The sequence below is a fragment of the Heterocephalus glaber genome, unplaced genomic scaffold, assembly GCF_053883595.1.
Source record: "Heterocephalus glaber isolate CG9 unplaced genomic scaffold, H.glaber_assembly_v1.0 deba00001452, whole genome shotgun sequence".
Lineage (NCBI taxonomy): Eukaryota > Metazoa > Chordata > Mammalia > Rodentia > Bathyergidae > Heterocephalus > Heterocephalus glaber.
In genome coordinates, this window is record NW_028258302.1 from 24,235,103 (window position 1) to 24,260,397 (window position 25,295).

The following is a 25,295-nucleotide window of genomic DNA, read 5'->3' on the forward strand; positions in this document are numbered from 1 at the left end:
CCACAGCTTTTCCACCAATGTCCTTATCTGTCCAGGATCCAGTGCTGGAAACCTTATCGAGTGGACGAAGATGCTTTGAATGTGATGGGTGTGGTGATTCTGTCCTTCCAGGGGAGAAGTCAGGGTTAGGGATAGGGACGGGGTGGGTGAAAGTACAGAACCTGCCCCATCCAGACCTGGAAGTTGCTCTGCTGTCACCTTGGGGCTGCGGCCCTCCCTTGGGAATGAGGGGCCATGGACAGTGCCCAGGCTCCTGAGCACCCTGCTGCAACTGGGACTGCTGGTGTCACCCTTACCCAGGAGCCCTGGTCCCCAGCAGGCTGCCCCACCTGCCGCTCCCTAGCTTCCTGCTAGGCATATTGCCCACCCCACCCTGCCAGTTGCCCCAGCGAAAACACCCTTTCTGAGTCAGGTGTGGTGGCGCATGGCTGTGATCCCAGCACTCAGGAGGCTGAGGCAGGAGAATCACTGTGAGTTTGAGGCCAGCCTGGGCTGCATAGTGAGTTCAAGGCCAGCCTGAACTACACATGGAGATCCTGTTTCAAAAAAACCCAGAAAAAACAAAAAAAAGTAAGAGTATGACTTCCTACAGGACAAAGAGATCGATCAGGAGGGGAGTGGGAGAGGAGGAAGGGGGTGCAACCAAGCCCCCAGTGAGAACTTAACTATTACGTATTAGGAACGTGCACTAATAAAGCTGGGTATGACGGTGCACAATTGTAATGCTAGCTCTCAGGAGGCTGAGGCAGGAGCATCACTATGACTTCAAGGCCAGCCTGGGCTACATAATGAGTTCAAGGCCAGCCTGAACTACCTAGTGAGACACTGTCTGGAAAAAAACTACACAATAAAAATCATGCAATAAGGGCTGGGGATTTAGCTCAATGGTTCAGCCACCTGCCTCGCAAGTGCAAGGTCCTGAGTTCGATCCCCGGTACCAAAAAAAAAAGATTATAAAAAACATCATGCAATAAACTATTGTATTGATCTGAAAAAAGCCAAAATTTAAAAACAAGGGAGCCAGGTGGGCATTATACCCAGCTCAAAGGGCGGCCAGGAGCAGAGGTGGTGAAACCGGTTTTTCCACAGAGGGTGAGGGGAATCAGATAACAGACAGGACAGGATTTACCAGCCCCCCAGTCTACAGAGCTCACGGTCAAGGAAAGGCCAGACCAGGACAGCCCGGAAGGGCAGAAGGGCGAGCTGTGTGGTTGGTGGAGGCGCCTCCCCTGAGGACAGTGAGGGGTACCCCGGGGTGCTGCTCTTCTCTGGGACGCAGGCCAGGCAACTACAGCTCACTTGCAGGCAGGAAGCCTGCGGTCTAAGTGCAGAGCGTTTTTTAAAGGCACGGGGACTGAACCCAGGACCCGATACTGGGCTACCTCCCCAGCCCTTTTTAATTTTAAGACAGGGTCTCATTAAGTCACCAAGTCGCCCAGGCTGGGCTCGAACTTGTGATCCTCCTGCCTCAGCCTCCCAGAGTGCTGGGGTTGCGGAGAGCGGCCGCCGTGCCCCTCACTTCTCTGTGTCCCTCGCCTGGCTGCGGCAGGTGCTGCGGGCGGAGCGTGGGAACTCCGGCGCCGCCGTCCTCGGGCCCACGCCGCCCTCTAGCGGCCAGAGTGGGGTTGCAGCCCCGGGGCTCCAGGACCCCAGCAGGGGGACGCGTCCTGTGGCCCCCAGAAGCCCCAGCCGCTTCTCAGCACGTCCTCCGTCTCTGTGTGTAAATAGCTGGGGGTTTTGTTTGTTTGTTTTTTGGTACCGGGGATCGAACTCCTTGCGCTTGCGAGGCAGGCGGCGAAACCACTGAGCTAAATCCCCGGCCCAATAGCTGGGTTTTGATGCCGGGGCCCGCGGCGAGGCGGATGTAGACACAGATGACAGAGCTGCTCCGCACGTCCGACGTTCTCCCGGGGTGCAGCAGCCGCCTGAGCCTCATCATCTTCCCAACCGAAGCTCTGTCCCCGGGGGAGCCCCCTCCTCCCTCTCCACCATCCGGCAACCACGCTGTTCCCGTGCACTTGACCCCTCGGTAAGCTCTCCCTTGGACTGTCCCCAAGGTTCCGTTCCTGGTAGTGAGAGTCTGAATTTCTGTTCAGATTGAGTAATAGCTGGGCGTGGTGGCGCACGCCTGTGATCCTAGCACTCAGGAGGCTGAAGCAGGAGGATCGCCTGAGTCCAAGGCCAGTCTGGACCAAAATGAGAAATGAGCTGGGACACGAGGAATCACAACCCGAAGTTACATTTTATTAGAGAAAAGCCAAGCCAAGCCAAACCAAACTCTCTGACTAAGAGACAAGTGGCCACTGAGAGTAGGGAACTGGCCTGGTCCTCCCAACCACCACTTCAGACAGTCGCTCTGTGACGGTAGGATCTGTGACAAGGTCCAAAGCAACACAACTCCGAAGATGTCCTAACCCCACGCCTCAGCCAGCCGCAGGAATCCCCGCCGTCCCGCCGAGCCGCTGCTGTGGAGGCTCCGCTCACAGGGAGGGAAGCTTCCGCTCACAGGTTGCGCCGGCCGTGACGCGCGCCCAGAGCAATCCCTTCCTGAAGCCCTCCCCGGAGCCCTTCGAGCTCTGCCCCGGACGCCCCGGGGTCGGGCGCTGTGAGGCTTCCCTTGCTGCAGCAGGCGGAATAAACCCAGCTTTGCAGAAAGAGGGAGTTCCTTCCCCGACTCTGCCCACCACCACCGTGACCCCCAGGACTGCGGACACAGGAGCCAAGCAGAAACGCCGCCCGCCCGCCAGCCCCTTTCCGTCACAGCGACCCCCTGGTCAGGACGAGCGCCGCTCCAGTCACAGAGGGGCACAGAGGCTCTGAGCCCGAGCAGCGGGGACGGCCACAGGCCCTTCCTGCCCCGCCTGGCTGGTTCCACGGAGCCGGCTCACCCGGAAGGTGGGCGTCGGCGGCCCCGAGCGCCCCCTGCTGTCGGCCCGTGTCCAGCGCACTCGGGAAGTGGCCAAGCTGAGCCCCAGCTTTGGGAGGTGTGGGCACCCTGGGACACTCTGAGATGCACAGCACACTTTTCTTTGTTCTGTTTTCTAGAGACAGGGTCTCGCTGTGTGTTCCAGGCTGTTCTCGAACTCACAGCGATCCTCCTGCCTCAGCCTCCCCAGTGCTGGGATCACAGGTGTGCGCCACCACGCACGGCTCCACACCGCATATCCTGCAGGACTGGGACGACTGGCATCGCCTGTGGGAGGTCACAGATGGCATGGAGGGGCTTCGGGTCGGTACGAATTTATTTGCAGTGTAAGAAAGAAAACATCGCTCGAGGGTCTAGCTCAGCGCGAGGCCCGACGGGACAGAAGGAGGCCACAGTCGGGGGAAGCAGCGAACCGGCCTGGCCCTTGGTGCGGGACAGGGAAGGTGGGGCAGGCGCGAAGACGCTCTCAGCGGGGGTGGGGGTGGGGGGTGCTGCGGTCCAGGCGCTGAGGACTCTGAAAGGTTCGGGGCCAGGGACCCAGGCTTGGGCAGGAGCGTGTGGCTCCCCAAAGGGAAGCCCCTGGGGACACGTGTTGCTCGATTTGTTCTGCACAAGGTCTCAGAAGTTATGAAGCAGGGCCGGGGATTTAGCTCAGTGGTTTCGGCGCCTGCCTTGCAAATGCAAGGTCCCGAGTTCGATCCCCAGTACCAAAAAAAAAAAAAAGAAGTTATGAAGCAACAAAGGGATTATTCCTTAAAAGGTAAGCTGGGCAGGTGGCACAGGCCTGTACTCCCAGCACAGAGGGAGGCTGAGGCAGGAGGATCCCTCCCAGCCTGGGCAACTCAGGGAGGCCCTGTTTCAAAATTTTTTTAAATGTTTTTAAAGGGCTGGGGATGGAGCTCAGTGCTAAGGCCTGAGTTCAATTCCTAGTGTTGCAAAAAAAAAGAAAAAAGTGGGGAGGGCTTCTGGATGTGGCCTTTGGCAGTGGTAGTAAAGGGACAGCCTGGGCTGAGGGCCTGAGTGGTGCTCGGGGACACAGGCCCTGGAGCAGCCTGGAGGACTGTGTTGGGGGTGCACAGCCCCAGTCAAGGGAGCAGCAGGGGCCCCAGGCCGTCCCGGGGTCTGCCTAGGCAGGGCTTGCTGCAGTGGAGGATGCAGCAAGGCCACGTGGCTGTCTTTGGACCCTGTACCCTGCCCAGGTCCAGCTGCAACCCAGGCACCAGGTCACATTCTCGTACATTTGTGAGGCCAGGGGAGACGTCTGCTACCAAGACCCCCAGAAAGAACACTAAGGAGAAAAGCTCTCCACCAAATCCAAGAAGGTTGTTTCCCATCAGGTAAACCTCAAAAGTTTCAAAACCGTTTTTCTTTTGGTACCAGGGATTGAACCCAGGGCCTTTATACTGAGCTATGTCCCCAAGCATTTATTTATTTATTGGGGTTTTTTGGGGGGTTTTTTGGTACCAGGGATCGAACTCGGGTCCTTGCGGTTGCAAGGCAGGTGTCGGAACCACTGAGCTAAATCCCCAACAATTTATTGGTTTTTTGAGACAGGGTCTCACTATGTAGCCCAGGCTGGCCTTGAACTCCTAGTGATCCTCCTGCCTCAGCCTCCCGAGTGATTTGATTACAGGTATGCACCACCATGGCCAGCGTCATTTTTTGAGACAGGGTCTTGCTAAGTTGCTAAGTTGCCCAGGCTGGGATTGAACTTGCCATCCTGCCTCAGCCTCCCAGCGCTGGGATTACAGGTCTGTATCCCATGCCTGGCTACAAAAAGCACTTTTTCAGTGACCTTGGAGTTTTCTGATAGTTCAGCCCTGCATGCACAGCTGGCCCAGCACCCTTGGGAAATGGGAGACCTGCACCCAGAAATGGGTTGGTGCCCATGCGGAAAAGGAGCTAAAAGTTGGGGGATCCTGGGGACCTGCACTACCTCTGCTCTGGGAGGAGGCTGGGCCCCAGCACACTGGTGAGGTGTGGAAGGAAAGTGCAGGAGCAGGTCTGGGAGGGAAACTGAGTCAGCGAGGGCCCGGCAGGGCTGGTGGGGTCTCAGCAGCAGCCCGCAGCACTGCGCTTCACATGGCACGGCTTGCAGAAGAGGTGGTCATTCAGCGGGTAGCAGCCCTGGTCGGTGGGCTCCACAGACAGGAGGACACTGCAGTCCTGGGGGGACAAAGGTCCACATGGGTGTCCTGGGCCAGGCACAACGGAAGGGGCACAACCGGAAGGGACTCAGCCCTGCTGCAGACTGGCGCTGCCCCTCCCCTCCCAGTCCTCCCCACATCCCCCAGGGTCTCTGAACCACGGCCAGACCCAGGCTTCGTCTTCAGGGGGCAGCAGTGGTGATGGAGAGTCCCTGAGGGAGAAGCGGGGTCACTCTGAGACGGATCTGAAGGGATCACAGGTCGGTCACGTGGCCTGCGCAACCCCAAAGCCTGCACTGAGCACAAGCATGCGGGCAGGAGCCCACGTGCCACCAGTCCCAGCCGCAACCAGTCCAGCACACCCAGCCCTCCACAGACACCTGCTGGCTGAGTCTAATCCACGCTCCCACTTTGCAGGTGGTGAAACTGAGGTCCGGCCTCATGGCTGGTTCCGGGCCTGGGGCAGGGCTGTTTCCAGGCTGAGCTGAGGGTGGTTTGGCTTTGTGTTATTGAGGATTAAACCAAGGGCCTTCACACTGGGCTACATCCACAGCCCTTTTTTGAGACAAGATCTGGCTAAATTGTGCAGGCTGGCCTCAAAATTGTGATCCTCCTGCCTCAGCCTTCCAGAGGCCCAGGATTACAGGCGTGCACCACCATGCCCAGCTTGGGGGCTGTTTGTTGCTCCCCTGTCTGCACCGCTTCGACATTATTATTTCCAGTTTTTCAAATCACCCAAGGATTTCAGAATTAGGAGAGGAACTGGCACCCTGACTTCACTACTTTGCGCACCTTAACTGGGCATCACGTGGGCACACGCTGGATAACAGTGGGAGCGATTCGTGTCCGAGGACCTGGTCAGTGCACAGCTACCAGGCACCCCATCAAAGGGCCCGGTCCCCACAGAGGCAACTCTCAGGTCACAGGTGGCCACCCTACCTAGTGGGGAGCAGGAACTGATCATGCTCCTCTGTGGCCGGCTTGCAGGGCGCCCTCATGTGGCCGCTCTCTGCAACTCCAACCTGAGTCTCCCAGAAAACAGCCATCAGTGTCTCATTCACAACAGTCACCTGCTTGACCTCTCCTGAGTTAGAATCAGGTGGGAAGGACACATCAACCACAGGCAGGTCTCAGAGTCTGCGAAGGAGCTGCCAGACATGGTCCAGACAAATGTGGCTTAGAACCACTTGTCATTTTTTTTTGAAGACTATGTAGCCCAGGCTAGCCTTGAACTCCCTGGATTCTCAGAGATCCTCCTGCCTCAGCCTCCTGGGTGCTGGGATTACAGGTGTGCACTACCACGCCCAGTTTCCAGTCTGGACTTCTGAAGCAGCACTGCCAGTCCAAACTCTGGGTTCTTCGGCAGCCTCGAGCAGGTCCCGAAGGACAGGTAGGGACTTGCTGGCACCCTGGCCAGCTCAGAACACCAGTCACGTCCAGGACTTCCTGGCGCATGGTGGGGATGACAGCCCTGGGCTCCCCCACTGTCTCTCAAGACACACTATCAGCCAGACCCTGAGCTCCGCCCTGCAGGACAGCGGGGTATCAGGCAGTTCCTCATCTTTCTGGGTCCCTGACAGCCTGTGAACAGCCTCGGGCCCCAATCAGTCCACACAGACACAGCAGTGTTTAAAATGACTCATGGGCTGAGAGCTGCTGGGACTTCCTGTTAGGGGACACCCAGGGCCACTGCCATCAGCAGAGAAGACAAAAAGTCAGGGACAGCCAGGTGTGGTGGCACACACCTGTAATCCCAGCACTCAGGAAGCTGAGGCGAGAGGATTGCCCTGAGTGAGGCCAGCCTGGGCTACATGATGAGACAAACAAACAAATAAAGATGGTCGTAAAAGGGCTTTAAAGTCACCGTGAAACTTCTGACCCAGCTTGTGCTGACTCCCAGCGCTTCTCTGCAGCCTGAGCAGCCTCCCAGGCTCAGCCTGGCCCCCTGCAGCCTAGTGTGGCCTCCCTGGCTGCACACAGGCCTTCCGGCACTTGCACGCTGGCTCTTCACAGGGGTCGGAGAGGCCCTTCTTCCTCTGTGGAAGTGCTCGCCCTCCCTGACTGTCTGGGAACCGCTCATCCCATGGGACCCAGGACAAGCATGGTCTTCCCTGCTACCGCCCAGCCCTGCCTTCTTCGCAGAAGCCCATTTACTTCACTCTTTCCCAGCACCTGGAGGGTACCCCTCTCCCCTCTGTGGTGACAGCGACCCCATCTGTCCCCTGGGTTCTGCCTGCTCACCACCCAGCCCCCCCCCCCCATGCAGTCAGAGGCCTGCTGGGCTGGTGGCTTCCTGCATGGGTCTCACTCTGTCCCCGGGCTTCCAAGGCAGGAGAACATAAACCCGGCTTCCTGTGCCCAGGCACAGAAGGGCTCGAGCTGCAGCCCTCCTGCCTCAGCCACCCACAAGGCTATCAGGAACGCACTTCTGATGGACAGGCTGATGGTAATCGTTCCCTTCCTCAGCTCTGAGAAGAGACCCCCAGCCTGCCGCATCCCTGGGTCCCAGGCCGGGAGGGCTGAGCCAGACACAGGCGCAGATCACTCACCTCGCATCGGTAGCAGTTCTCATGGAAGTTTCTCCCCATGCACTCGATTTTGAAGGCATCCTTCCCATCCCGGGGAATGATGGGATTCTCACAGATGCTGCACATAGGGGCGAACTTCCTGCAGGGAAGGGAACCGCAGAAATCAGCTGAGGACTGGGTCTCCCCTCCCGTGTCGCTGTGACTGCACCAACACTGCCGCCGCCACTGCAGGTGTCCCTGTCCCCTGCAGCGGTGCACGGGAGAGGGCTGTGTGATCAGGGCACTGCCCAGGGCGCCTGGGGCAGAGTCAGAGGGAGGTGGGATGGGTGTGTGGATGGAGAAGTGCTTCCAGGCCCAGCTTGGAACTGAAGCATTAATGCTCACTAGCAGGGGGATTTGGGGTCCTTGGTTGCTGTGTGCCTCAGTTTCCATGTTTAATAAAATGGATCCCTTAATGGGGCCTGGGCACTTCTGGGGTGTGGGTGGGCCAAGCCGTACCTGTAGAAGTCATCCAGGCAGTACACCTGGTCCTGGCCATCCAGGGCGAAGCTCTCTGCGCCAATGCGCCGGGCGCAGGTCACGCAGGTGAAGCAGGCTGGGTGGAAGGCCTGGCCCAGGGCCCGAATGATGTTGTCCCGGACCACCTCGCCACACCTGCCGCACTTCTCCAGGGTGTCCTGGGCAGAGGGCACGGCCTGAGAGCCACCCCGAGCAACCCCCACCCAGTCCCTGCTGCCGGCAGGGCAGGCAAAGGCACACAATCAGTTCCCTTATCTACGTATTTTTTTCTTATTCACTTTTGGATTTTGAGACAGGGTCTCATGGTATATTTCCAGCTGGCTTTAAACTCACTTTGTAGCCCAGGCTGGACTCAAAATAGAGGCGATCCTTCTGCCTCAGCCTCCCAGACTGTTGGGATTTCAGGCATGCACCTCAAGCTTGGCTAAATCTCTCAGCCAAGCACTTTCCTTTCTGATTCAGCTTCCTTCCAGAAGCACTGTGGGGAATGGAGTAACCCGATGCTCCAAAGTGCCCAGCTCGGCCCTGCCACAGGTACCTGGTAGCAGGGCTCACAGAGGGGACGCCCGTCCTTCTGGTAGAAGCTCTGCCCGGCCAGCTGGCGGTGGCAGGTGCGGCACGTGAAGCACTGGGCATGGTACTGCTTCCTCATGGCCTCCACGGCCAGCTCCCGGGGGCACACGGTCTTGTGGCAGAAGGCACAGACGTCTGGGCAGAGGGGACACAGCCCATCACCAGCCCAGCCTGGAGGACTGGACCCAATCCCACCCAGAATGAGCCCCAAATCTGTTGAGGGTGTGGCCTTGGGACCCCCATTGCCCCAGGAATTCTTTATCTGACAAATACTGAGGGTCCCAAGGAGCATTACAAAGGAATATGAGCCAGGTGTGGTGTTGCACACCTGTGATCCCAGCACTCAGGAGGCTGAGGCAGGAGGATCATGAGTTCTAGATAAGCCTAGACTACACAGTGAGACCTTGTCTCAAAAAACAACACAAGGGCCAGGGATGTAGCTCAGTGGTGCCACTGCCTGCTTGGCAAGTGCAAGGTCCTGAGTTTGAACCCCGATACCAAATAATAATAATAATAATAATAGGCCGGGGATTTAGCTTAGTGGTGCTGCGCCTGTCCCACAAGCACAAGGTCCTGAGTTCAATCCCCGGTACAAAAAAAAAAAGCTGGGTGTTGTTGTGCACATCTGTAATCCCACCACTCAGAAGGCTGAGGCAGGAGGATCGCCATGAGTTCAAGGCCAACCTGGCTACATACTGAGTTTAAAGCCAGCCTGAATTACATAGCAAGAAGCTGTCTCAAAAAACAAAACAGGGGCTGGGGATTTGGCTCGGTGGTTCTGCCACCTGCCTTGTAAGCACAAGTTCGATCCCTGGTACCAAACCAAACAAAACAAACCCCACACAAAAACAAAAAACTGCAGTAGTAGGATAATTGGGTTGTTATCTGCAAAAATAGAGCGGGTGCCATAGCAATACCTTAAACCCAGATAATTCTGGATTAATCAAAGATGTAAATGAGAAAAATGGAGCCCATAAGAATACTAGAAGAAACTAGAGAATTTTTTTTTTGGTACCGGGGATTGAACTCAGGACCTTTCGCTTGCAAGGCAGGCGCTGGAACCACTGAGCTAAATCCCCAGCCCTACAATTATTTATCACTATATAGATACATTTTTTTTTTTGAGACAGGGTCTCACTCTGTAATTCAGCTGGCTTTAAATTCACTATGTAGCTATTGTGACATTCCTCACGATAGCCTGCCCTGCTTTCTCCAGAGTGTTTTTTATTGCTTTTTCTCCTTTTACTTGGCCTAAGCTCTCTCTGCAGAGTTTCTCCCTCACTCTTCACTTTTACTTTCTTGATTAAACTTAGCCACTGCTTAAAAAAACAAAAACAAAAAGCTGGCCTTGAATTCAGGTGATCTTCCTGCTTCAGCCTCTTGAATACTGGATTATAGGCCTGCATCACTACACCTGGCTATTTATAACCTTACAGAAGTCCTTTTTAACTGTGACTTCATATCCAGAAGCCAGAAAAGGAAGCACTGGTATATCTGACTATGTAAAATTCAGATTTATTTGCCTAGTGTGATAGCATTATCTTTTTTTTTTTTGTACTGAGGACTGAACTTGGGACCTTATGCTTGAGAAGCAGCCTCAGCACCACTGAGCTAAGTCCCTGGCCCTAGTGTGATAGCAAATATCTGTACTCCTAGCACTCTGGTAGGCTGAGGCAGGAGGATCATAAATTCTAGTTCCTACTGGGCTACTTAGTGAGACCCTGTCTCAACATCAAAAAAAAAAGGCTGGGGATAGAGCTCAGTGTGAAGGCCCTGGGTTTGATCCCCAGGACTCCTGCCCCCCATATTACTCACTACTGGGCAGCTGTGTCACAGCTGTCCTAAGGAGTGACGTGGTGCCCTGGGGACTGCAGGAAGTGCTGGTGGGGAGGACTCGGGAGAACCGGCCAGAGCAACAGGACTTCGGGCACCTGAGCTTTGAGCACAGTGCTACTTCCTCCCCCTGGGGATTTACCTCAGAAAGCCCGGCAGAGGCTCACAATGGCCTGCAGGCAAGGCGGCTTGGCTCAGCTGTGTGTGTCACAGTGAGGAAGCACCCTAGAATCCAGCCACACCTCTGTCCTGTCCCCAGGAGGAGTCCTACACAGCCCTCAGACACAGCAAGGAGCCCTGTTGGCTCTGACTCAGGGGGATCTGCTCCAGGACAACAAAAGCAAACAAAGCAAATGGGACAGCCCATTTATTGCTATGATGGAGCATCCTGAGTCCAAAAACCCAAAATCTGAAACACTCCAAAACCCAAAATGTTTTGTGCACCAACAAGGCCACACAAGCAGGAAATCCCACACCAGACTGCACGCGGCGGGCCGCAGTGGAAATACAAGTGCACTACCATGCTGGCAGTGTTTGCAGTGTGCCAGAGACAAGTGAGTTTCATATGTAGACCTGGGGCTCCTCCCCGAGATACCGCAAAATCCGTAAAAATTAAAAAACCAAAACACTCCTTGTCTCAAGCACTTCGGATAAAGAATGCTCTTGGCATGTATCTGTGGGGAATTGGGCGGTACTTGCTTTGTGTTCACAGGACAGCTCTTGCCTGATGGGCAAGATATTTAAAAAGACTGCCCATACCCGGAAGAGAACGGGGAGACACTGGGGGAGGCTGTGAGGGGGCATTCACCCTGGAGACCCTTTTAGTTCTTTGATTTTGCAGTATGTGAGGCCAGAAGGGAGCGGTGTGTGGTGGCACATGCCTGTAATTCCAGCACTATGGGAGGCTGAGTCAGGAAGATCCCAAGTTTGAGCTCAGCCTGAGCAACTTAGCAATTTAAAAAGACCCAGTCTCAAAATTTAAAAAAAAAAACTTTTTTAAAGGACTAGATGCCGCCTGCCTCGAAAGCACAAGGTCCTGAGTTCAAACCCTGGTACCAAAAAAAAGGGACTGGAGATGTAGTTTAATATGAAGGCTCTGGGTTCAATTCCCAGCACCAAAGACAAAAACAAAATTGAAAGGTAAACAGTGAGAAAAAATTCAAGGCATTTTTTACTATCACAGCAAAAGGTGTGTGAATCAATATTTAAGCAATTTCAGCTATATATAAAGAGCAGGCTAAATCTGGTGGTGCACACCTATAATCTGTGCACTCTGGGGGCTGAGGCAGGTGGATTTAAATGTTCAAGCCCAGCCTGACCAACTTAGTAAGACCTTGCTGCAAAATAAAAAGGCTTGAAGATGTTGGTCAGTGAGAAGGTCCCGTGTTCAGCCTCCAGCACCAAAAAATAAAATAAAACAAAATAAAGCAGGAATAAACAGTTGCAGCACTGCAGTCCAGCCCATCACCGTGCAGTGTGAGCCCGGTGGGCAGGGGTGGGGTCCACGTACCCCTGGCAGCCCAGGCTGACCCCACGCGGGGCCCGGGGAGCAGTGTCCCATACCTGTGGTCACCTCTGGCTCGGGGACGCCCGCAGGGTCTTCTGGGGGAGGCGGCAGCTCCTCCTCCGAGGGCCTGAGGTGAGCGGGCCGGGGCTCCGCCAGGGTCTGCGGGCATAGAGCGAGGAGTCAGCGGCAGGCGCGCGGCCCAGGGGACGAGGAAGGGGGCCCTGGGGAAAGGTCCTGGAACCCCCTCTTCGGGGACCTGAAAAGCCTGGCCGGGTCTTCAGGCCGCAGAGGGCCCGTCCGGTCCCCGGGCCAGGGCTGGGTGCGGTACCTGGGGCGGCGGCGGCGGGGGCAGGTGCAGCTGCTCCAGGTCCGAGGCGAGAGATGCCCCCAGCGGGCCGGCAGGCTCCGGGTGCCGGGGCAGGAAGGCCGCAGGGGTTGGTGGAGGCGGCGGCGGGAGGAGGTCCGGGTCGACCAGGGCTGGAGAGGGCGGCGGGCACCCTGTAAGCGGAGGGGAGAGAGGGTGGACAGGAGGCCGAGGCGAGGGCGGGAGGCTCAGGGACAGCGCCACCTGGACTGGCTCCATCTAACTGCATGGATGGCTGTGGGTGCTCCGGAAAAGACTGAATTTCTCCGAGTCTTAAAATGCTCAGTGGAAAACGGGCATCAACTCCGTGGAGGATTATATGACATGATGGGCAGGGAGTGGCAGGGGACCAGGTCCTGGAGAACAGCAGCCCTGGATGCAGCCAGGTGGCCTGCTCGGCTGAGCTGCCAGAAGACCTGCCTGTGGGACCCAGCGTGACACCCAAGCCTGAGCTCTGGACCCCGAGCGTGGCTGTCACCCAGGAGCCAGCTAGAAACGCAGCTTCCCAGGCCGTCCAGACCTCAGACTCCCTGCTCTGGGGGTGGAGCCCCCAACAGACACTTAAGCCCTCAGGTGACCCTCATTCAGGCAAGCGTGGGAACAGCTCCCCCCTCTCCCAGAACAGGTCTCCATGAGGACCAGGTCCTGACAGCATTCAGGGGAAGGGCTGAGGAGAGCTTCCAAGGAGGGGCTGGGCAGTCTCCATCTGAGCCTGAGTAACCTTGGGAGACGCCAGGGTTGTAGGGACTCAATTGGCACTGGAGGAAGCTATGGGCACCGCTGAGGAAATGTTCTTACCAAAAATAACCCAAACAAACAATATATCAAAGATGGACATGGCGTTGCATGCCTGTGATCCCAGCACTTGGAAGGCTGAGGCAGGAGGATTGCCTGGGTTCAAGGACACCCCAGGCTACAAAATGAAGCTTTCCCAATCTCTCTCTCTCTCTCTCAAAGTCTCGCTGTCTCATTATGTAGTTCATACTGGCCTTGATTTGAACTCACTATGTAGCCCAGGCAGGCTTTGAACTTGAACTTGCAGCAATCCTCCTGCCTTAGCCTCCCAAGTGCTGGGATCACAGGTGTGTGTCATTACACCTGGCAAGACTCTGTCTCAAAACAACAACAAAGCACAACTAAACAAACAGTACATCAAACTTATTTCCATTTACAATAAATTTGGGAGACAGAGGAACAGTTGAATGAGACCACAGGAAGTAGAGGGACAAATTCAGCATGTGAGATGGGACCCTATAGAGAAATGGTCCCCTTTCTGCAGCAATCAATGGCTGGAGGGAAGTGGGGACTTCTGGGATTAGGAGACACTGCAAACAATGACTGTCAGCAGCTGCCAGACTCCTGTGGGTACGGAGCACTTGAAACTCGGGTGGTCCCTGCTGAGATGTGCCACAAGGGTTTGGGTGACAAGAGAATGTAGGCCAGGTACGGTAGCACACGTCTGTAATCCCAGCTACTATTTGGGAGGCTGAGGCAGGGGGACTGCAAGTTCCAGGCCAGCCTGGGCAACTTAGGGAGACCCTGTCCCAAAATAAAAAATAAAAAGTGCTGGGAGTACAGCTCCACGGTAAAATGCTTACGAGCCCTGAGTTCAATATCTCATTAGTAATTTTTATGATTACATGCTGAAATATTTTTAGTATACTGAATTGCATAATATATATTAAAATGAATACCATTTATATCTTTTAACTTTTTTCAGTGTATTAGAACATTTCAGATTACACACATAGCTGTCATCTGTGACTTGATTTCTATTTTTATTGATCAGCACTGCTAGACTTTATGTAGTTCCTGAATCAGAGAACTAATCATCTCACTCAATTCTTCTCATCTCCTAGATGAGAAAAACCTAAATAGTTCACTGAATTATATAGTTCAAAAGAAAATGCTGGGGGAAAAAAAGAAAGAAAGAAAATCCTGGGTGTGGTGGTGCATGCCTGTAATTCTAGCACTTGAGAGGCTGAGGCAGGAGGATCACCCAAGGCCAGCCTGGGCTACATAGCGAGACCCTGTCTCAAACAAAAACAAAAACAAAAACCCCAAAAGACCAGATGTATAAACCATTTGTTCCACTACAGTGAAAAGGCTTTTTTTTTTGAAAAGGCATTTTTATGCCAATCAAGGGAATTCAATTACAGACAAGGTATGACATAATCATAAGGTATCTAGCTAATTTTGTTGGCATTGTGGTTAGAGGAGAAATACATCCTGACAAGTGTGCGGCTGAAATGCCATGATTGCTGGGGTGCCCTTCAAAATACCCCACAGGGGCAGGCTTGGCAATGGAGAAAAAGAAACAAAGTAAAACAGAATGAAGGAGGAGAAAGAGTAATGGAAGAAGAAGAAAAAGAGGAAGAGGAAGAAAGAAGAATGAAGAAGCCAGGCTTGGTGGCACACACCTGTAATCTCAGCACTCAGGAGGCTGAGGCAGGGGGATTGCCACAAATTCAAGACCAGCCTGGGCTACAAAGTGAGACCCTGTCTTAAGCCCCTGCACCCCCTCAATAAAAAAGGAGGAGGAGGAGAAGAGGAGGAGGATTATTAAAGGGACACTGTCAGTCTCCGACAGCTGCTGAATGAAGCTGGGTGTGGGTACTCAGGGTCCCGGGCACATCCTTCTCACACCTGTTTGAAAGTTTCATCAGACAACAAACACAGAGACACACAATAAACCTGCCCGAATGCACCTTCTCATCTCCACCATCAGCACACACAGCTTATCTGCTGCTGCCTAAGGAGCCAATGTTGGCAGAGGAGGGGACAGGGTGGGGTGCAGTCGCCCAGACCCTCAGGGCTGGTCAGTGGGTGCAGACAGGCACTGGGCAGCCCCCTCTTCTTCCTCTCCCGGTGCCACCCCCACATAACTTCCACCAACAAGGGGCCCAGCTCCCCAGAAGCGGGCGACAGGGGTCAGAAGGGAAGCCTCAGGGAGAGGCTGGACGGGCCTATGAATAATCTTCCGTCCACAGCCAGACTCCGGGTGGTGCTGCCCAGTGGCCCAGAGAGGAAGGGACAGGGGAGTACTGGGGGCCCCAACAGAATCTCAGGCCCTGGTGCTCAAACCCAGGCACAGGGGCAGGCAGCCTCTGAGGATCTGCCTTTCTGAGACGTTTCCTGAGCCCCCTGGCTGGTCTGATGGTCACACTGTGACAGACACTGTTCTAGCCAGAGTTTCATCTGGCTGACACATTTGGACTAGAACCATAGTTCTCTGTCTGTCTACCTGTCTGTCCAAGGACACCAGGGCTAATGTACACGGTGAAGCTGGGTAGGAGGGAAACTTCTACTGTATGGCAGAGTCACCATGGTCCTCGGGAATCTGTCGGATATCTCACTGTCACTAGCAGAGAGGATTGTGAATCCTCCCAACACAGAAGTGATATAAGCATTTGGGGCAATGGATAAGTCCATTACCCTACCTGGTCACTACATGCTGAGTACACATTTTAAATTATCACACTGTGCCCATAAATATGTACAATTACTGTCAATTAAAAATTTTTTGAAAAAAATTTTTTTGTAGCCAGGCATGGTGACACACACCTGTAATCCCAGCACTCTGGAGGCTGAGGCAGGAGGCTCACTGTGATTTCGAGGCCAGCCTGAACTACACAATGAGACAGTCTAAAAAAAAAATTTTTTTGTGTGATGCTGGGGATCAAACCCAGGGCCTAACACATGCCAAGCACTGAGCCACACCCTCAGGCCCCTGGGGCTTAAATTATTTTTTATAGCATAGTGGCATAGTGACATGTACCTATAATTCCAGCTACCTGGGAGGCTGAGGCCAGCCCGGGCAACTTAGAGACCCAGTATCAAAATACATATGAAAAGAAAACGAAATGTGAAAAGGACTGGGGGTGTAGCTCAGTGGTACAGTGCTTGCTTAGGGTTCAGTCCCTAATACCACACACACACACAGAGTTCACGGTGTGTGATCTCCAGACTGGGGCAGCAGCATTACCTGGAATAGGTGTAAGAAATGCAAATTTCCCCGTGTCAGAAGTCCCAGGCAGGTGGGGCTGTGTTGGAACAAGCCTGGTGACGGTGTCGCTGAGGTCTGGGTGGACACAGGGTGGGATCGGCTCCAGCTAGCCTGAGTCAGGCTCCGAGCTCGGGGCAGCAGAGGGCAGAGGTCTCTCCCACACCAGCCTCATGTTTCAGGGCAGTGGGCCATGTGGCATGGGCAGCCCCCCACCCAGCTGAGCAGATGAATCTGCTCAGGGGTCCCCGAAGAGGGACAGCAGCTTCTTTAAAGAAGCTGAGAGCCGGGCATGGGGGTGCATGCTTATAATCCCAGCATTCGGGAGGCTGAGGCAGGAGGACTGCCCAAATTCCAGGCCAGCCTGGGCTACACAGTGAGTTCAAGGGCAGCCTGGACTATGTAGTGAGACCCTGTCTCAAGAAAAAGAAAAAAAAGCTGAGAAAAACTGACTGAGGACCAAGTAGGTGGCAGTGGGCCTGTGTAGACGGGTACCTAGCAGGGCAGGGTGGGGCGGGCATTTCCTCCCAGATGAGAAGCTACAGAAATGCCGTGGGTGCTCGAGGACCAGCCGGGGCTGAGCAGACAGATGGCAGTCACCATGGAGATGGCCTAAAGCGGGGGAGTCCCCAGGGTCCTTGCAGAGTGGCCAGCCACCCTGTGTGCTGTGGTCACAGCAGACTTGACGGAGACACTCGCCTGGAACCTATGTCAGCCCAGCAAAGTGGGACTCGAGATCCCTGGCTCTGCTGAGGGCTCCAAACTGACAGGCACCCGATGCTGAGCGAATTCTGGTCACCACAGTCTGGGTCCCCTCTAGGAAGATGCAGCTGGGGCAGGCTTGTGTGTCCCGGGCTGGGGGGTAAGGGAGGAAAGATGGACAGACAGCTTCCATCGCAATGAAGGAGGCCGTTGCACGAATGTCCACATACCCCCACCCTGGCATTCGTGTAGTGCCTTCTCCTGCCTGGCTGGGGTCCTATGACTGGCACCGCCTACTGGCTCTCTGGCTGGTTTCCATGGTGATGGACAGACAGTTCTGCCCTGGCCTTGCTCTGGGACAGCAGGACACCTGACTAGCACTGGGGGACCCCAGGGCTCAGCTGCCAGCCTGGATGGGCTGTTACCCTTGGCCTCTCTGTTCTCACTGTTCCAGCTGGTGGCCTGTCCAGAGCCACTGCCAGCCCCTGGCTGTCACCCTTCCTTCATACCGCCCAACCTGACAGTGAGCACTGGGGAGTCACAGGAAAAGAGGTCAGAAGGCTCCCCGTCACCATGGCAACAGGTCAGCTTGGATCACACACAGATAAAGAGCAGTCATTTAGGAAGTATCCATTTGTAACCAATCGGTCACATATGCAACCTAACTTTTAACCTAATTTCCATTTCCAGAAAAGGAGGCTGAGGTGGAAATTGAGGAAAACAGCGTAGGAAGCAGAGCCAAGAAAACAACCACTCCCAGATCCTTCAATTTGCTAAATCCATTGCTGCCCCAGGGCCTTTGTACTTGCTGTTTCTGCTGCCTTGAGCTCCACCTCCCCCTGGCCAGCACCATCCTGCCATGCAGGGCTCAGCTGAATGTCACCTCCTCAGAGAAGCCATCCTGACCAGCCTCCTCACCCTAGCGCATGTTATATCCATTATAACACATGCATCTATCTGGTATTTTATATTGTATTTTTTTCATCTCTGCTTCTCCCACTAGGATGTAAGCTTTATGGAGGCTGAAAACCTTGTCTTTTTTTTTTTTTTCTATTTTTGAGACAGGGTCTAGTTCTGTAGTTCAGGCTGAGCTTGAACTCCTGAATCTTCCTGCCTCAGCCTCCCAAGTGCTGGGATGATAGGCATGAGCCACCACTCCCAGCTACAGGCCCGGCTACCTTTTCATCCCCCAGAATAATTACAGCAGGTAAAACTAAAAATGTAGTGCCTTCTGCTTGGCAGATGTGAAGGTACCTACTTTACACATGTGTTAATTCATTCCATCCTCATAGCTACCCTCTCAGGAAGGTGCTCTCTTTATTCCTATTTTACAGATTGGGAAACTAAGGCACAGAGAGGTTAAGCGGCCAGCCAATGTCACCAGCTGAGAAATGGAGGAGCAAGGATTCAGACTTGGGCAGGTGGGTTGCACAGCCTGCCTGGCGCCCAAGAGGCACCTGACAGATGAATGAATGAATGGCTCCAGCTCCCCTTCTGGCCCTCCACGATGTTCCCCTCTTACCTCCATTGGAGGGCTGTGGGGGTGCAGCGGGGACTGTGGCTACAGCCCTGCCAGGAAGGGTCCAGGGTCTCCCAGCCACGCCAGCCCCAGGGGCCTTCACAGGGACAGAGGGCTCCCAGGGACGGCCATGCCAGGCCTCCCCAGCCACCTGCTGCACTTCTTTGGCCACGGCCACGTCGCGACGAGGGGGTGCCAGGGTGATGAACACGGACGAGGCGACTCTCTTCTCAGGTTTCGAGGCCATCGCTCTGGGTCCTGCAGGAATGGGGCACAGCCCATCAGGAACCAGAGGCTGAGGGCTCGGGGCATCCTTCTCCAACAGGCCAGGGCGGCACCCCCACTCATGAGCTGGTGACCCTGCCCGGCACCCCGTCCAGCCAGGGGACAGGGTTCCCAAACAGGAGTGCAGTGCCCGCCAGGTGACAATGGCCCACAGGGCTGGGCCCCCACACTTCCCTGCCCTCCCTGCAGAGGGATGACTCTCTTGGCCTCAGAACCCGAGGAAGGCGAGTCCCCATGGCCAGGGCCACCCCCAGGCCCCCTCCCTCACCTGGGATCCCGAATCCTGGAGGAGCTGAAGTCCTGCAGGTCCCAGGGCAGCCTGCCGTGGAAGGGAAGAGAAGCGAATGTCAGAGCCCTAGTTGTCTGCCCTGCCCAGCCAGGCCCGGCCCAGCCCAGCCCAGCCCAGCCCAGCCCAGCCCAGCCCAGCCCAGCCCAGCCGGGCCCCCTGATGCTCACCGGCTCACTGCCTCAGGCATCCCCACCAGGCCACAGGTGAGGAAACACTCTCAGAGGTCACAGCAGGGAGCTGGCCTCTGAACCCTGTGCCTCTGCACTCAGCCCCTCCATTCAGCTCTTCCCTCCTGGCCCGGGCATGTGGAACCCAAAGCCTCCTCTTGGCCTTCTGTTGCCAGCATCTCTCCTTCGGCCCCATCTCCAAAACCTCGGTCCTAGCTCAGGCCTGGGTACCAGTGGGGCCGGTAGTTGGACCCCAACCCCTAATCTGCAGCATCAATCTTTGTAGCTCACCAGCCAATCACATCCAAGGCACCCTACTGCCTGAGGACAACCTCTCCACTCCAGTGGCCTCAGCCTGTTATTCTTTGGTACTCGGGTGGAACCCAAGGCTTGTGTACCCAGGCAAGTGCTCTAGATACTGAATGGTAAGCAGCACCCTACTGAGCTGTACCTCCACTGAATAGGCCCCCTCTTCTGACCACCCATGGCGCTCCCTTCCCTGTCTTTCTCCTCACCTGAGCACAGCAGCCCCACCATCGCTTCCCCTTCACGCCTAGCAGTGTGAACTTTAGCTTTCCCGAACCCTAGCTCCAGTGTCATTTCCTCCAGGTGGCCTCCTGGACGCCTGGGCCTGGCCCCTCAGCAGTGGTCTGGATGATGCCAGCCACCACGGGACATGCTGGGCCGACCCCCGCCCACAGTCTCCCACCTGGTTTCTCTGTGTGCCAGTATGGCTCACAGTGCGGGTGACCAGGAAAGGGCCCTTTCCACCTTGGGGGCTCCTGCAGACGGTGCCCTCTGGGAGAGAGGCAGTTCGGGGGACACAGTGGGGTGGGGTGGCCACACTCAGCTCTGGAATTCAGCTGGGAACCCATCGACTTTGCCCAGGGCTAAAAATGTGTGCTTTGTGCCCCTCCCTCTTTTTGGCTAGAGCACCCTGCTGTGATCCTGCAGCCTTGGACTTAGAGGGTGGAGAGGACTGGGCTACGGGCCCAGCAGGATGCCAGGGCCCAGATGGTAGACTCGGAGGCCACGGAGAGTCTGAGTGGTCGCACACAGAGCTTCTGGCCCACCCATCTCCAAGCCCATCGGGCCCTGGGCTCTCTGGGTGAGGAATGGAGAGTAACAGCAACAAAAACAACAGTGTACTCCCAAATTCCTCTGAATTCAGTTTAGACATTTGGTTAAAAATGCATATAGCCAGTCTTATAACGAAACAGCTTTCCAAGTTCTTTTTTACCCCCAGTATCAGGGATTGAACCCGAGGTCTTCACACTGAGCTATAATGCCATCCCTTTTATTATTTTTTATTTTGAGGGCCGGGGTTTAGCTCAGTGGTTCCACCGCCTGGCCTGCAAGTGCAAAGACCCAAGTTCGATCCCCTGTACCAAAAAAAACCAAAAAACAAAAAAACCCCACATATTTTTTATTTTGAGACAGGGTCATGCTAAATGGCTAAATTACCTAGCCTGGGCTTGAATTTGCAATCCTCCCGCCTCAGCTTCCCAGGTACTCACTACCAAGCCCGGCTTACAAATTCTTTACAAGTACTTTCCAAGTGATCTTTGGAAGTACTGTTAGGAGTATAAGAATTTATTTTCGTATACGATTTTCAGAGTGCATCTGAGATTTAAAGATGAAATCACAATAGTACTTACTGTGTGCCAGACCCTGTACCCAGAGCTCTATGTTCCTCAAAACTCACAGAATTCTTATGCCAGCTGTAGGGAAGGTCCTCTATGTCCCTAATTCATAAACCTGAGGCCCCAAGACTTTAAGTGAATTTCTCAGGCCCTCCATGGGCAGACTTGGGATTCTAACAGGAAGTCCAAGGCACTCAAACCAGAATTCCAGGGCATCCTGGGATGCCACACCACAGGCCTTTTTTTGATAATTTTCTGGAGACGGGTCTCACTATGTAGTTCAGGTTGGCCTTGAACTCACAGCAATCCTCCTGCCTCAGCCTCCCGAGTGCTGGGATCACAGGCATGTGACACCACACCTGGTGCTTTTCTTCCCTGGCAGATGTACTCCACCTCCAAGTTCCCAGGCTGTTCTCACCCCAGAGTGGCAAGGCCCAGACTGGTTCCTTGTGTTCAGCACTGCAGGGCAGGTCCCAGAGCAGCTGCAGACCTTCAGGACTCCCCTCTACCGCTTCCTGGCCTGCTCTGACTCTGACCCCGACCCACTCCTCCTACTCCTCCGGGGAGCCAATCGGCCTGCTTTCTCAGAAGGTGTCCAGCCAGATGCTCACAGCTGGCCAACACCCCCAGGCCCCACCCAAGGGGTGAGGGCAGGGACCTCAGGGACAAGGCTGAGGGTTTTCAAAGCCAGTGAGGCTCATCAGGAAGGGGCTGTGCTTTCCTTTGGTCCCAGAGCCTCATGGGTCACCCTGGACGGGTCACCCAGCGGGTATGTGAGCAAGTTCCTTGCCAGGCAGCTCCCCGCCTGTGGCACCCAGGGGACCCTCCGCCCCCATTTTTCCTCCCCTGGAAAGCGAGTCAGAGATCCAGTTGGGTAAGCGGAGAAAGTGGGAACAAAGGGAAAGAAAGTCATTTCCTGCCAAGAGGAAGGAAGGAGGCTGGGATGAGCCAGCCACCAGTAGGTTTCAGGCAGTGGCTGGGGCAGGGGCTGGGGCAGGGGCAGGGCTGTCGGGGAGAGGGCTGCCCCGTCCCAGTCCTGGTCCCCACCCAGAAACACCTCTGGAACCAGCTCTCAACTTCCTTCCTCAAGGCCTCCATAAAGCAGTCTGGGTTTGGGCCCAGGGTTAAACTTTCCTGGGGGGAGGGAGAGTGTGTGCACCACAATGCTGTTCCCTCAAAGGACCTCGAAGCCTTGGAGAAGGGTCCGTCCTCCTCTTCCCTATCTCAGGGACAGGAAGAGGCACAGAGCTGGGCTCCAGCTGCGCCCCACCGCTGTCCAGCTGGGTAACCCCGGAGCAGGTCATCCAACCTCTCTGGGCCTGGTCTGGTTCATAAAGTTGAGAATAGGAGTCCATGCTGAGTGACAGGAGGACAGGAGAGAGGGCGCTCCAGATCTCGGTACTGACGGGTGCGCAGAGGGGTGCGTGGGTCACTCAGCCCCCGAGGGCGAGGAGGAGCCCCTCCCCCACCCGGACGCTGTTCACCATTACTAGGAGCCGGAATCCGGGTGCTGCTCGACCTCCGTCCCGGTCCCCAGATCGCCCCAGGCATCCACCTCGGGGATCGCCCAGCCCCACGCCCCTCGGCCCGAAGTGCACCTGGGGCCCCTCGTCCCCTCGCGACCCCGGAGCTCCGGAAGCCCGGGGCCCTACCGCGGGCAGCCAACCCGGGCGCCGGCCGGGTCACCGCGGGGCGCCGGGGGGACGCTAATTCGATCCATGTGCGGGACGCGGTTCTTTGTGCGGGAGCTTCCGCCCCGTGCGCCCCGGCCCTGTGCCCCGCTCTGGGCAGGAACCTGGCCCCCGCCACCCAACTCTGAGCCCCCCGACCCCGGGGACTGGGGCGCGAGGACAGAGGGACGGCACCGCCCAGCCCACCCACCCCCAGTAGCGCCGGGCTGGGGTCCTCCCGGAACGGGGTGGGTTCCGCCCGGGGGCGCAGCGCTGTCACTTGGGTGTGGCTGAGGCAGAAACGCCTGGCCGGCGACCCCCGCACCCCCTTACCTGCGAGCGCCCCGGCCGGCCGTCCGGACCCAGCGCACAGCCGGCCCCGCTCCGCCAGCGCCTCCCCGCCCCCGCCCTCGCGCGGCCGGCGCCGCTACCATAAAAGGTGACGTGGGGGAGGGGGCCGGCCCGCCGCCCGGAGCCCCCACCTGCCCCCCCACCTGCCGGCCTCCCGCCCCCGCCCCCTCCCTTTGTTTCCGGACCGCTCCTCCCGCCCCTCTCCGCCTGGAGGTGGCGTCCTCCGCCGCCCACCCCGCGAGTGGTCCTTTCCTCTCCCACCCCAGGTCACCCGGGTTGACGGCCCCACTTCCCCGATCAGGGCTGGAGTGGGAGGTGCTTGCCCCGGGTCTGCCCCTGGGATCCGCCAGAATCTTAAAAGTCAGACCTAGGTTCTCCTGCCTCTAGCTAAACCTGTGCCCTGGGGCAGTCACTCCAACACTCTGAGCCTAGGTGTCTTCATCTGGAAAGTGAAGGTGTCGCTGCCTACCTCTCCAGCTTGGCTCGGATGCTGAGTTTAGGGCTTCTCCGGGGAATGCCCTGGGTGGGGAGGCTCAGACCCCCCCCAGGGGAGCATTGATTTGCTGTCCCCTGCAGGTGGGTCCCAGTGTCCCCGGTGGGGCGGGCCCAGCTGGCAAGCAAAGGGCTTGGTTTGCCCCCTCTCCCCTCCAGCATGCCCTCCTCCAAGCTTGAGTAGCTGGAACTTGGTGGGAGGGGAGCAGAGCCGGGCTCTGGACTCTGGGGCCCTGACTGGGGCAGGGATGGGCCTCTGGGTCCCTGGAGGCCTCAGGAACTTTGCTGGGAAAAGGAATCTGGGTCTGATTCAGAAGCAAACAGATTGTTCTTTTGATTAAAGCCACAACGGTGCAGGCCAGGGGAGCACTGGACCCAGCACCATCTGGGGGGCGGCCAGGAGGGATCTGGCCCTGTCCTGCAGCCTGGCAGCTGTCACCCCCACCCTAGGGGCTCACATTCACGGGGGTCCTGGGGGGGTGCCTGGCGCTCTGTCCCATCCTCCTCTTCCCGAGTCCCCTCACCTGCTGGTGGTTGCCCTTCCTGTGGCTTCTGTCATCCTTTCCTCCATTCTGTCCCCACAGCTCCCCTGCAGTAACAAAGGCAGGGACTACAGTGGCTGCATTCATGGGGACCTCCCATGTGTCCACCTGCAGACAGCTTATCCGATCCTATGGACCTGGCTTGTCAGTCCGAGAGCCCCAGGGTTTCTAAAGGGCTGAGGGGCAGAGCTGGCTTCAAACCAGGTGCCCCCAGGGAAACTGCTCTGCCAGTCACAGGGACAGGAATCAGTGCCACCCCCACAGATGGGGGAACTGGGGCTGCCTGTGGCCCATGGATGCCTGTGCCTGGAGGGGCTCACCCCAGCCTGGCACTGTGGGCTTTTGCACCTTAGGAGAAGGGGCCCCCCGCCCCGCCCCATTCTGGCCTTGGCTGCAGGGAGGAGAGGCCCCTGGACGCAGAGGTGGGAAGGACTGCCGGAGGGCTGTAGGACCCTTTTCAAGTGCTTGGTGACCCAGGAGCTTATTTAACTCAGTCAAAAAGGAACACCCTGGGCCCCGAGCAGCACCACGGTGTTCCCTAAGCCACTCCACTGTCTCTCCAGAGGGGACTGCAGAGCACCCAAGGGCTGGCTTGCAGCCTGGCCCAAGGTCACAGTGACTGGATTTAGGATACAGGCTTCCTGTACCTGCTCTGGGACAGTCTGAGGGGAGGGTGGGGGCCTAGCTGCGCCACTCACCAGCTGTCCAGTGCCACCCCCCCAGCCTCCTGTCCCAACCTCTGGGCCGCTCCAGAGGGCCTGCCTAGGCCAACAGCCTCCCTCACCAGCCCTGGGGTTGGTGTCACCACAGGCAGGTGCTGAACTTCCTGCAATGGAAACCCAGGAAGTGCCTGGACAAGAACACACGCCCTTTGTCTGCCGCTCCCAGGCCCTGCTCCCGCCTCCCTGCTGCCAGGCTCAGGCCTACCTTCTCCCACCTCAGATGCCCAGTGGGCAAGAGGCTTGGACTGCACAGATTCTCAGTGGCATCAACCATGTGCCAGGCACCAGTCAGGGAGCCAGATGGGGTCAGGTCACCATCGGTCCTCATGCCCCCCCCCCCCCCGTGCACAGGGGAGCAGGGGACACAGAGGCAGGAAGCAAATCAGTGTGACGATCACTGGGGGTGGGAAGTGTGCTGTGAAGGAGGGAACCAGAGACAGACAGAAAAGGGGGGTCTAGGGTGTTCTCTGCCTGGAGGTGACAGGCCAAGAGGCAGGGGAGCTGGGGATATGC

General features: G+C 56.5%; 1 protein-coding gene across 3 annotated transcripts; it reads right to left on the reverse strand.

Annotated features, from left to right (window-relative positions):
- Positions 1-3,224: 3,224 nt before the first annotated feature.
- On the reverse strand, positions 3,225-23,615 carry Fblim1 (filamin binding LIM protein 1). Of its 3 annotated transcripts, none has more exons than XM_087215750.1 (9): positions 23,496-23,615; positions 19,175-19,225; positions 18,625-18,879; positions 12,362-12,531; positions 12,090-12,192; positions 8,659-8,828; positions 8,100-8,278; positions 7,623-7,740; positions 3,225-5,092 (listed from the first exon to the last, which is right to left on the reverse strand). In XM_087215750.1, the coding sequence occupies exons 3-9, from the start codon at positions 18,866-18,868 to the stop codon at positions 4,979-4,981; spliced, it is 1,098 nt and encodes a 365-aa protein (XP_087071876.1). In that variant the 5' UTR covers positions 18,869-18,879; positions 19,175-19,225; positions 23,496-23,615; the 3' UTR covers positions 3,225-4,978. The 3 variants fall into 3 exon arrangements, with proteins under 3 accessions (XP_087071876.1, XP_004850403.1, XP_012929633.1); XM_004850346.4 differs by lacking the exon at positions 23,496-23,615 and adding an exon at positions 23,009-23,086; XM_013074179.3 differs by lacking the exon at positions 23,496-23,615 and adding an exon at positions 21,424-21,534.
- Between the last annotated feature and the right edge of the window lie 1,680 nt (positions 23,616-25,295).

Excerpts from the sequence above, each read along its gene's own strand:
- Fblim1 (XM_087215750.1), bottom strand. The coding sequence starts at position 18,868 with ATGGCCTCGAAACCTGAGAAGAGAGTCGCCTCGTCCGTGTTCATCACC. Across the intron at positions 8,829-12,089 it reads CGAGCCAGAGGTGACCACAG|ACGTCTGTGCCTTCTGCCAC; the intron begins GTATGGGACACT and ends CCCTCTGCCCAG. Across the intron at positions 8,279-8,658 it reads TCTGTGAGCCCTGCTACCAG|GACACCCTGGAGAAGTGCGG; the intron begins GTACCTGTGGCA and ends CCCTCTGCCCAG.